The following is an 11,995-nucleotide window of genomic DNA, read 5'->3' as shown; positions in this document are numbered from 1 at the left end:
TGCTGGTGGGGCAGGGCACCCCTAGGAGCAGTCTCGGAGGATTCCCAATGCTTTGGCCAAGTTCTGATTTGATAACACTACAAAGTCAGTAATAGGTCTGCAGACATAATAAGGTTAACTAACTGCAGGATCAAGGAGCTGTGAAGGAGGATCACTTGATGCATTTGTTTTGAGTTGCCTTCAAATAGCTGAAAAGGGAGCTGCATGTTTTGGTGGGAAAACCACTGCCTGAGATGCTTAAAGATTCTAAAAGCACGATTCTTTCCCTTGCAGCTCCCAGCCCCACTACAGCTGTTCCTTACATGTCGGTGAAGTGCATTGATGTAAGAAAAAACCACCACAAGACCAAGTGGCTGATGCCCTGGGGATCCAACCCCTGCGAGAAGCTCAAGGACTTCGATGAGGCGGTCAGCAGGCAGATCGAGGCCAATGACATTGTCTTTGCTGTGCATATCCCTCTCCCCAACAAGGAGATGAGCCCCTGGTTCCAGTTCATGCTCTTCATCATGCAGCTGGACATCGCCTTCAAGATGGACAATGACCTGAGTAAGTTGCACCCTGCCCTTTATTACTTACTGTGCATAGGTTTTCCAGCATCAGTTTCATGTTGCCTTTATGCAGTACCATATGCTAATTGCTGAGTGCCCAAATGCAGGGAGATGATGCAGAAAGGTGGAGGTTAGCAATGAGAAGTTACAGTGTGGGCTCTTCCATAACCCAGGTGCTCAGGGCCCCATCCATGGCTTGGGTACCTCCAGGGATGGGGCACCCACAGCTCTGGGCAGCAGTGCTGGGGCCTCACCGTCTTCTGAGGGAAGAACTTTCCAGTAATTTCTAATGCAACCCCCCTTCTTTTAGTTTAAAACCCTTCCCTCTTAACTTATTGCTTTCAGACTGTGAAAAATTAAGACCTACCCTGGTTTAAATTCAGCAATTTGCTTTCATAGTGTGCACTCTTGTGTTTGGTGTTTTTTTTTGTTTGTTTGTTTTTTGTTTTTTTCCCAGTCTTCCCAGGTAGTTCAAGTTGTGGAGTGCCCAGCATTAGCTTGCAGTAGATCAAGTCCCTGCGAGGGCAATTTTTGCCTTCAGTCATAAGTCATAGGATCAGTGAGGTTGGAAAAGACCTCTGAGATCATCCACTCCAACCATCCACCAGTATTTCCCCACTAAACCATGGCCCTTTGTACAACTTCTGAGTGTTTCATGAACACAGGACAGGTTCTGTCAGGTGCTGAGATGTATTTGTGCTTGGGTTGGATTTGAGAAATGTGGATGCAAAACAGTTCACCTTGAAGCTGCGGTGGTCAAAATGAAATGGCCAAACCACACCAGTATGGGAACCATGGAAGAAGCCGACTTACTGGGATTTATCTTGTGCCTGGGAGAAGGTGAAGTACACACAGACACACACATGCAGACACACACACCCCAACCTACAGAAAATCTGCAGAGAAGTGAGGAACAGCACGGGCAGACTGCTCTGCCCCTTACCAAAAGACAGCTGTAGGTGTGTCTGTGTTCTGAAGCTGTGGAAAATCCCTCTCTTAACAATTACAGCCCGACAGCAGACAAACAATTTGCCTCTCAAACTGGTCTGAACTAGGGTCTAGGCAGCTGTTTGCTGGAGCATCCATGTAGCTTATGGTCACTAAGGGAAGTTAAAAACTGGGCTTTCTAAAGCTTGCAGGTACTCTTAACCCTATAATCATCTCTAACTTATAGAGAAGCTTTGTGCCTTCCTCGCTTCCCAGGCTTCACCGGGCTGCTGCACAGAGCCATCACTGTTCTCAGGCTGGAAGCACTGAGCTGGAATAAGCACCTGGCCGAGCACCTGGGGCAGGCTCTTAAAATGCTAAACGAGCTTTTTGACAGTCATTTCTCCTGCAATTGCAGAGCCTTTCCTTCCTCTTCTTTCTTAAGCAGCTCGGTGACCAACTCCTTCAAGGCTGGAACTGAGATTAAAAGCAGAACAGCTTGTCTGGTTAGTAGAAGTTTTGGGGATGGGCTGGCCCACTCCCCAGGGCTGGGGGCTCAGTTGGAGCTGCTGGTGCTCCCAGGTTGTGAGAAGAGTTTGGAGAGAGGCATGCCAATACTCTGCGTTGTGTGAGCTTACTGGCACATCCTGAAGGTTTCCTTTCGTTGGCTGAAGAAAGCTTAGAAATGCTGCTTTCCTCCCCTTTTTGTCAGGCTGAAGTTAGATGCAAATGAAGTGTGAAGTCTACAAAAAGAGCGAATAACACTTCTTGCTTGTTAAATTGTGTTGAAACAGATTTAAAAACAGAAAAAAGCAAGGAACTTCTTAACCTAAAATAATTACATGTGTCTGAATCTTGGTGCTAACTTAGCTTCAAGAGCTTCATTTAATGTACAATTGGAACTGGCTCTGGAGAGCAGGCGGGATCACCTTACCTCTTCTTTCCCAGTGACACAGAATGGTGCCCCTGTGCACATGGGAGATTTATTTTTGACTCATTTTCTGACCTGCACTGCCACAGGTCTGGGCTATTTGCACTTAATGGGGAGCACCAGCCCTGCTCAGAGCTGGGTGTTAGCTACAGACACCTGCATTTATCAGAGGGCAGAACAGTATGGTATGTATGAAGTTTTCTGTCTCCAGAAAAAATGTTTACCTCTCTTTTTATATCCAGTGAATTTAAAATATTAATAAGTGAGGGACTTCTGGCTGCTTTGCTTTAGAAAGCAATTGTGCACAGCTGCATGCTCCTGTTCAAATCTGTGTGTCTTGGGTCTTTGGTAGATTTTGTAGTTTCTGAGTTAGTGAAGTGTGGAAACATAATGCAAATGATTGTAAAGTTTCTTCTGTTTGCTTACATGAGCTTCTTCCCAGATAGCTGGATTAGCACACAGCTGGCACACAGCTGTCTCCCAAACAAATTCTGTATTTTTAGACTATTGTATTGGGAGGGAAGATACCCTGAGTGAGTATTGTGCTAGAGTGAATCCTGGGGGAGTTTTGGGTACTGAACAGTCAGCAGAAAAATGCACCAAAACTCTGGCAGTGCTGAGAGCACGAGAGGGACAAAGCAGCCCCATGCCTGCGTACAGAACCAGTCACACCTCAAAGATGCCCAGCACATCCCTCAGTGCCACATCCCTCAGTGCCACATCCCTCAGTGCCACATCCCTCAGTGCCACATCCCTCAGTGCCACATCCCTCAGTGCCACATCCCTCAGTGCCACATCCCCACAGCTCTGCAACACCCCAGGGACAGTGATTCCCCTCACACCTGGGTAGCTGTGCAGTGCTGAGCATTCATTGGAGAAGAGTTGTTTCCTAACAGTCCTGGGATGGGGGTGTCAGATCTCTGGGCTGGGAGCCCCAGCAAGATGGCATCTTCTCATGGTTGGCCATCCCTGGAACACACAGGTAGCAAGACCAACCAAACACATCATAAAATGAACACAGACAAGTGTGGGAAGTGTTTTCAGATAAACCTGTGATGCTGGTCACTCTGCTTCCAACCCCAGAGCTGGTTTGCCAGGCTGTGGACGACCCAGGTGCTGTCGCCATGCTCTGTGCTGGCCAGGATTGCTGAGGCTTTGCACTGCACCAGGCCTGACGTGCACAGCTCTGGCTTCTGGTGCTGGATAAGGCAGGTTTCTGTCTGCATATTCATACCTTTTGTTTCGGGAATTTCTGGAGGATCTCGTTTGGCATGCATGGAGGAACCAAGCAATGACTTTCCTTGAATGCCTTAGCATCTGAAAGGCGGAGTGTAGGTGCCTGCCAGCTTGTCCTTCCTTCTGTGGTTCTTCCCCCTCCTGCTGTGCCTCAGCCTTGAATAATTAAAACACTGCATTTTGTCCCTGCTTCTCTGAGTCTGTTCTCAGCCTGAATTCACTTTTTTCTTTTTTTTTTTAAAGCAAAATAACAGATTGTTTGCTTATCTATCGGGAAGGTGGTAATGCTCACCCTGTACCGCTGGCCAGAGATCTCTTGGGATGTGGCTGCTCTCACGCTTTCTAGTCCCAGAACTGTCCCATATGGGTTTGTGTGATGGGGATGAAGATGCAAGAGGTGCCTGGAGGTGGACACCTCCATGGAATAGTGGAGTACAGCAATAGGAACTCTTCCTCATTCAGTTTTAGCCACACAGCAAGTCCTGGTCCTTGGTTGTTCCCCTACAGAGATCCCCCTGGAGGGTATTCACACCAGACTAATCTGAGGGGAGATGTTACCCTGATGTAGAGAAAGATGGGAATTCAGGCATGGATGGTAATTTATTATTTCACAAACGTGTGCTGGTATATATTTTCTGCTGTCTGGTTTTCATCCTCAGTGGCAGCAGCAACACTTGGATTACAGAGATGAAATAACGAAAGCTGTTTTTGTTGGATTTAGTCCCAAGCATTCCAGTTGGTTTTATGGCTTCTGAAATGGAGTTTGCAGTTCTTTTTAATTGGGCCAAGTTCAACCTTATGTTCCCATTTATCTGTTTTCACTGGTCTTCTAAATAGCGGATCTGAGATGGCAAATGCATGTTTCATGGAAACCTAATCAGTGCCTGTGGGAAGGAGCTCGATATCAGTCAAGATGGTATAGATCACATGTGTGCAAAAAAAAAAGCTCAGAAAAATCTAGTTGCATCCACATTAAGACCAAACAGAACCACCTCCAAACGCTGTATAAATAGCAAGCTGAAACCACCGACCCCATCCACGGCCCTTCCCATCAGTTTGGATGAGTATGCCACCACGTAGTCCCCACGCAGATGACTGAAAAAGATGACAAATACATGGGATGTGCATATCCCATACACACAGTTCCTTGTGGACGTGAAAGGGTCTCCTGCAGCATTATGAAGGCCAGATTTTTTTGGAGCAGCAGAGCATTCTGTGCTGTACTTCAGAGCTCACCAAGCGCTCATGTTTCGTTGCAGCCCATTCCTGCGCACAGCCCTTATTCAGGAAGCTCTGGTTTTCTGTGCAAAGGTGGCTTTGCACACCTTCCTCATCCCTCTGCGTAGGGCAGTGGGAGGTGTGTGCGTGTGAGCTCACCCACAGGCTGCTGGCCTGGAGCCACAGGCGTGCTGCTGCGTGTTTCCAGGGACCTGTGAGTGTGAGCAATTAGCAGCAGTGGGAGCGTGAGCAGCTTGCAGCAAGAGCAGTGTTTGGGCGCGGGCACAGCGAGCAGCAGTGCACGTGAAGCTCCAGCAGCTCTCTGAGGGGCTGCTGATGGATGGAAGCAGCTAGGTTGTAGCACGCACATGCTGCAGAACGCGTGCCTCTTTCAGAGCCTTCCCTTGGAGCCGTGCCTGGTAAAGAGGAGGATTTTACATCTGGTGGAGCTGGTACAGGCTTGCCTTGGGTTTTTGAGCTGTTTGTGTTGCTGCTTGGCAGACTTCAGCTGTAACTCTTTCAGTTTCGTGAGCTGACTCGCTTGGAGTCCCTCAGTAAGTGTTCTAGCCTCTTTTCTCCCTTACAGCAAGATCCTAGTAAGAGCATTTTTAAAGGCGGGTGTGCCCCATGTTCCCAATATTCTTCCTAGGAAGAGGTCCAGGAGAGACGTGAAACCCAGGAACCCTCCCCTCCTAATTCATTATTTGCCCCTCTAGTTTCCCCTCCAGGTATGGGGGATTTTGAACGTGCTGTGTGGTTCTGTAGCTGGATGCATCAGCTCTGCGTGTCTGATGTGCAGGCTGCTGCCTCTGTGCAGTCAATGCTGGGATGGGGGGGACCTCAAAATCCTGATGTAGAAAGGCTTCACTTACATGGTATGCGTAGGAGTCATTTCTGAGGTTGCAGCCTTTCCTTTTTCAGCAAGGACAACGTAGCATGTTGCAACTTCTCTCTTTTTTCCTTATTCTTTTTTTTTTTTTTAAGGTACTTGGGGTAATGTTTTCATATCACTCCAAGACCCCTGATTTACCTTCTGAGAGCAGTTATGGGCAGTTTTAAGTGATTTGTGCTTGCAGTGCATTATGACTCTCCAGCAGTGTCTCCATGTCCCCCTCCCCACCTGAGGATCACTGCAACCCTTTTATTCTTCCATTTAAGATCTCTGGCAGAACACCCGTTTTAAGGACCGTATTCCAGGCCTTTTTATTTAAGATGTTGGGCCTTAATGTTTATGGCAGGTGATCTACATCCAGCAGAAACCCAGCATCACATAGATGGATGACTAATGCTATCAGTCCAAATGAACAAAGTGTACCACTGGTTGCATAGTTTCTCCTTTATGCAGTTCATCTAACCACGTACAGCACATAGAGTTGTATGGTTCATCTTATTTTGTGGCTTTCTGTAAGCAAATGCTGCTTCAGTGTCAACTGGAAGTAAATGCTGTGATGCAGTCTGCCACATCCTGATGTGGAAGGAGCTGTTGTGTACCTACCCCTGTGCTACCTGCAGCAGCAATGTGTGCCAGCCTGTCCGCCTGTCCCCCTGCCAGCCCGCAGTGAGGGCTGCTGATGGCTGGCTGGCTGCCTGTCTGTCTCTGCAACCGTCTGGATTCCAGATTATTGCTCCTAATGCTGCATGAATAAGTAATGTTCTTCACCCACACCCATAGCACAGCTATGTCATGGTATGTCAGCAAGATGCCAGAGCTTCGTGACTGGTAAAAATCAGATTCCTTCTTCTCTACCGTAGAGGAGAGAAATATTTTGGTAAAGATCACTTGGACTGTGACATTTGGAATGCAAAAATTTCCATCCTTTGTAACTGTGTGCCTCTCAAAGGTCCTTTCAGTATGCAGAGGCTCTCCTACCTTTGTGGTGTTCTGTACCACTCCTAAGAATGTCCATGTTTCCTCTCTCTTGCAGAAGAAAATGCAGAAATTACCCTGGATGTGTCCTTAGCGTATCGTGATGACATGTTTAATGATTGGGAAGAAATAGCGCATGCAATAGAGATCAGGAAGCTGAAATGCACCTTTGGCTCCCCAAAAGTAAGGTGTTCTGGTGGTGCTGGAGGTGGGGAGGTGTGGGAGAGCAATGGGAATCGTTCTCTTGCTTTTCTTCCTGGTGTTTCTTAGAATTGTTCACCTGTAGCTTTCAAGCTTATTGCCATTCTTGGCTCCAAAGCTTTAAAAATCGAATGAGCTCCACATGCAATCTGGTTCTGTTTGGTGACATAAAAGATGAAGTCAGACAGTAGGTAAGAGAGGTGTGAGGTCAGTGCATAGCTACAGGCAGAGTCGGAGGCTTTAGGATCTGTGTACCCCACACTGCTCTAAAGCTTTTAGACCTTTCTGTCTTGTGCTTCTGTGATGCACAAAACCTTGTTATTCAGGAGTGGCAAAGAAACATACTGCAGCACTCACAGAATGTGGCAGGGTGGGAGTTTCTTAAAATAACTTCTTAATGCCTCAAGCTACAAAGCTTATGCATAAAAGCTACAAAGCTTATGAGTAACGAGCACAACGAGCAGTGAGAACAGAGCATCTTGTTTAAATATGTATTTCTTTTCATGCTGCAGACTGTAATTCCTGTGCTGAAATCAATCTGGTGTCTTCAGCATGTTTTTCAGCCCTGTGCCTTGTTCTGCTGTCTCATAGTCCCTCTCAGAAGATCACCTGTACCTCCAGTAACACCTTTGCTCTTCCATGGAGCCATACGTGCACAGTAAATATGTGTAAGGTGGAGGAGAATACTGCTGGTAAAACAGGACTGCAGTCACTCCAAATTTAAACGTGTGGGAGAGGTTGCAGATTTGTTTTGGCTCAAGCTGTATTTGCTGGTGGAGGGACTTTGGGTCCCAAAGTAATCTTTCATCTTGAAAGCCTGCACTTACTTGAAGTTGGGTTTAGGAGCCTGAAATGTGAACCTGTTTGAGTTTGAATGCTATCGACTCAGTGACCCAAAACAACAAAAACCTAAAGGAAAAAGATCCCTGCGTCCTCAAACTGCTGTGTCCCGAGGCTCTCCCCAGCCTTAGGGTAAGACAGGAATGAGCAGGTGATCTCAGTGCCAGCGACACTCAGTTCACTGCTGGGGCTCACGCGGCCGTGTGCTGTGCAGGACGCAGCTGACTGTGCTCCCACCTCCCTTTCTTTAGACCCTGGAGTCTGAGGGCCGTCACTACGACTGCGACTTCCTTCCCTTCATGGAGATCGGCAGCGTGGCTCACAAGTACTACCTCATCAACATCCGCCTGCCCGTCAACGAGAGGAAGGGCATTAATGTGGGCATCGGGGAAATCAAGGACATCCGCCTGGTGGTGAGCCGGCGCTGGTGGTGGCTGCAGACGGCGGTGGGAGGACTTGTGTCTGGAGAGCTGCGTTAATTTGGCCTCTGCTTTTCCCACCCGTGGTGACTTAGCTTCATGAGTATCTTGTTACTTGTCTGAGAGCAGTTCTGTCCGTTTTTTTCCACGCTGTGTCAGAAGTGCCTCTCTGACCGCTTTCTGCCTCATGATGGAAGCTGTGGGTTTTGGCTTTTGTTTCCGGGACTTCTGAGGCCTCCTCGGATGGTCTGGGTGCTAAGCAGGCAGCTGCTCCCTTTCTGCCTCGGCCAGACCACGTCTTTCAAAGGGTGCTTGCATCTTCGTGTGCTTGCACAATAAATTTATGCCTCTCCTGCCAGCTCCTGTAGGCATAAACGGTCGTGATATCAAAGCTCAGACAGATGTCACACTGCACCTTGTTTCTCCTCAGGGTATCCACCAGAACGGAGGCTTTACAAAAGTATGGTTTGCCATGAAGACCTTCCTCACCCCCAGCATTTTGATCATCATGGTCTGGTACTGGAGGCGGATCACGCTGATGACGCGCGCTCCTGTTCTGCTGGAGAAGTGAGTGAGGGCACTGCGCTGGGAAAGGTGGCCCTGAGGCAAAGGAGATCCATGCTGAGCAGGTCCTGACCGTGCCGGTCAGTGTGCCGGGCTGGGCAAACAGCTGAGAATCAGGAACTGTCTCTCCTCCCTCCTGTCCACTCCCTCCACCAGTAGACGTCCATAGCGTCTCTCTTCTGTTACGTAAACCCCCCAGAAAAGGAATAGCTGCTTTTACCCCAGAGGAGCTGAGTCCCTCCTTGAAAACCTGCTGCCGCTGCCCAGTGTGGGGTTTTCTTGTCACTTGCTGGGAACAGCTCTGACTTTGTGGCCCCGGGTCCCCTCCTTGCGAACTGGAAAGAGATGGTGTTTCTGTCTCTGCAGGGTCATCTTTGCTCTGGGAATTTCCATGACATTCATTAACATCCCAGTGGAATGGTTTTCCATCGGATTTGACTGGACTTGGATGTTGCTCTTTGGAGACATTCGACAAGGCATTTTCTATGCCATGCTGCTGTCGTTTTGGATCATCTTCTGTGGAGAGCACATGATGGTGGGTGTGACAGGACAGAAGGCGGTTTCCATGCCCCCTTGTAGCAATACCAGAATCCCTCGGTGGGCATTGCAAACAGCGCTCTGGGGACTTGTTCCAGGTGAGAGGACTGCAGGTTAACTTGTTCTTTCTCACTTCTCCTCCCCATCCTTCCATTAGGACCAGAATGAGCGGAACCGCCTCTCAGGGTACTGGAAGCAGGTTGGACCCATAGCTGTTGGCTCCTTCTGCCTCTTCATCTTCGACATGTGTGAGAGGTAGGTGTCACTGCCCTCCAGCCACGTGCCCCAGGAGCCTTCCCTGAGCAGTGGGCAGAGGTTGGTGGCTGACTTCAAGCACATGGGTTTACGGTGCCTTGGGGAGCAAGGAGCTTGACCCACGCGGGTGGATGTGCAGCCTTGTCTCGTGAGGAGGGAGTGGACTCCTAGTGAAGATGTTGAGGCTTTTAGGCACCTCACATCTGTGCATCTTGTCCTGTAGGGCCAGAAGGACATGCCTCCCACCTCTGTGTCCTCCTGCCCCACAGGGACAAGCAGCAGGGGCAGCTCTCTGCAGGCTGCAGAGCAGATGTGGGCTTCTCTGCGAGCCTCTTGGCTTCTGTGACAGCTCTGTGTCTTCTTTCTACAGGGGAGTGCAGCTGAAAAATCCCTTCTACAGCATCTGGACCACCGAGGTTGGCACAGAGCTGGCTGTATCCTTCTACCCAGTCCAGGCCCAGCACACGTTGCTGGTGGCTGAGGGAGATGGGCTTGCCCTGCGGGTGCCTCTGCCTGATAGCTGCAGCTATAGGAGGCCTTCTTCCTCCTGGCTGGCCAGGGCTGGGCACTGCAGGGTCAGTTGGTGGACAATGAAGCCGTAGTGGGAGGTTTGGTGCCAGATGCTGGGACTGGTGCTGTGCTTGGGACATCGAGATCTGTGAGGCAGCACAGGGGGTCCAGGTCCTGGTATTAACACAGACTTCCCACCAGGAGGTTAATAATGACTGTTGGGATCGTGTTAGAAGAAGTGAATGACCCAAATAATCTTTTGTAATTTCGTGCCATTTTCTTTTGACTCTGCCACTCAGATGGCCTTTATTATAGTCGCAGGAATCTGCTTGTGCCTCTATTTTCTCTTCTTGTGTTTTATGGTCTTCCAAGTGTTCAGGAACATCAGTGGAAAGCAGTCCAGCCTGCCAGCAATGAGCAAGGCCCGCCGCCTGCATTACGAGGTAGTCACTCCCTGCTGCATGGAGCCTTTGTTTTTAAAATGTCTTTTCACCTGAGGACTCTACTGAAACCTTCACTGTTACTGCAGGCCTGAGCTGGGAGGTTTGATCCTCATTGGTTTTCTTATCTGCTCAAATCTCCCAGTGCCCTTTTTGTTCCCTTTGACTGCCATCACATCTTTTTCTTTCTTGGGGTCTCTGGCTGTGATTATTTTAATCTCTCAGGAGGGTGTGTAAACAAGCTCTTGGTTTTTCAGTGGTGGTTGTCTCCCAGCTTGCTGAACTCTGTTGGGGGATAGAATAAAATTGCCCTTATCCCCATTGAAAGTGATGAAAGTGCTCCCTGGTTTTTCCTTGTCTAACATTAATTATTATGTTTAATGGAAAATATTACCAACATCATCCTGTTTTTATAATGGCACGAGTTCAGATTTATGGGGTTGTCTTTTCCTAACCAAAGTGCAGGAGGGAAACTGTCACACTAGGGTCAAAATCAGATGCATTCAGCTCATTTTCCCCCCTTTGTAGCCCCTGAATGTTGTTTCTGTCCTAGCTCTTTACCTGCTGCACAGCATGAGCAGCTCACTTCAGGTGCTTGAGCTGAGAGAGCCTGTTGTTTTCACGGCTCTGTAAACATCTATGACCAGCATCATTCTGTATAGTATGGTCAGCTTTCAGCAGGTTGGTTATCACTCATCAGGAGTGCACGTGAAAAGCAGAAGATGGCACTTGAAAGAATTTGCACAAGACATTTAGCATTTTTTCCATCTTTCCCTTTAGCAAGAGGCAGAGGATGTTAGCTTTTGTTATAGAGCTGTTGTGGCCGTAGAACCATCTGGCAAGCACGAGCCTGGTCTGGGAAAGTAAAACTAATGGTCATTTATTGTTACTCTATAGCCCAGTAATTGTGTATGCACAGACATTACCATCAAAATTCCAGAAGTTGTTTAAAAAATACAAATATTTTTAAAGCAAAAACTCAACTGGCAAAAGCAAATACAAAATATGGTAGGATTCCCAGCTGAGAGCCTTAAATAGTTTGTCTTACTTTTTGCAATGCAGAAGAATTTAAATTGTAATTCTGGCGAGTGTTCAGCACTGCTGCAGCTTCCTGCAAGCTCTAGGGTGGGAATTAGCCCATGCAGACCATTGGGCTGCCATCACATTTCAGTGTCCTGGTGCCTTGCTAAAACCTGAATTGCTAAAACCTGAATACTGTGCAATCTTTGCTTAACAAAAATTGGGAGCCCTCAGGTAGGCTGTCCGGTGGATGGAACCCATAGCTCAGCCTGCCCTGCCTCCTCTCCCACGTTAACTCTTCGTCAATCAGTCCCAAAGGCAGCTGTAATGGAAAGCAGGAGCTGTCTGGACACGCACGGCCCGCTCGGAGCATTGGGGAGGAATGCAGACGTGTGGGGAGCGGAGAATATTGGCTGTCATGAACGCAGCGCAGAGGAGTGGGTGGAGGTTGTTTTGGTTTGGGGTTTCGTGGGTTGGACCCT

General features: G+C 48.4%; 1 protein-coding gene across 1 annotated transcript; it reads left to right on the top strand.

The window, feature by feature from the left end:
• The first annotated feature begins 218 nt into the window (after positions 1–218).
• On the top strand, positions 219–10,565 carry LOC100540757 (Wnt ligand secretion mediator). Its single transcript, XM_010716269.2, has 8 exons — positions 219–546; positions 6,786–6,910; positions 8,020–8,181; positions 8,618–8,754; positions 9,118–9,286; positions 9,446–9,543; positions 9,914–9,977; positions 10,353–10,565. The coding sequence occupies exons 1-8, from the start codon at positions 234–236 to the stop codon at positions 10,548–10,550; spliced, it is 1,266 nt and encodes a 421-aa protein (XP_010714571.1). The 5' UTR covers positions 219–233; the 3' UTR covers positions 10,551–10,565.
• The last annotated feature ends 1,430 nt before the right edge of the window (positions 10,566–11,995 follow it).

Source organism: Meleagris gallopavo, chromosome 10 (genome assembly GCF_000146605.3).
Source record: "Meleagris gallopavo isolate NT-WF06-2002-E0010 breed Aviagen turkey brand Nicholas breeding stock chromosome 10, Turkey_5.1, whole genome shotgun sequence".
Taxonomy (NCBI): Eukaryota; Metazoa; Chordata; class Aves; order Galliformes; family Phasianidae; genus Meleagris; species Meleagris gallopavo.
The sequence above is the reverse complement of the archived record's forward strand: the minus strand, read 5'-3'. Positions and strand labels throughout refer to the sequence as shown.

What these genes read in the sequence shown, in the direction of transcription:
- LOC100540757 (XM_010716269.2), top strand. Translation starts at nt 234, where the DNA reads ATGCTTAAAGATTCTAAAAGCACGATTCTTTCCCTTGCAGCTCCCAGC. An exon ending in GCTCCTGTTCTGCTGGAGAA is followed by an intron (nt 8,755 to 9,117) that starts GTGAGTGAGGGC and finishes CTGTCTCTGCAG; the next exon opens with GGTCATCTTTGCTCTGGGAA. An exon ending in AGGTTGGCACAGAGCTGGCT is followed by an intron (nt 9,978 to 10,352) that starts GTATCCTTCTAC and finishes TCTGCCACTCAG; the next exon opens with ATGGCCTTTATTATAGTCGC.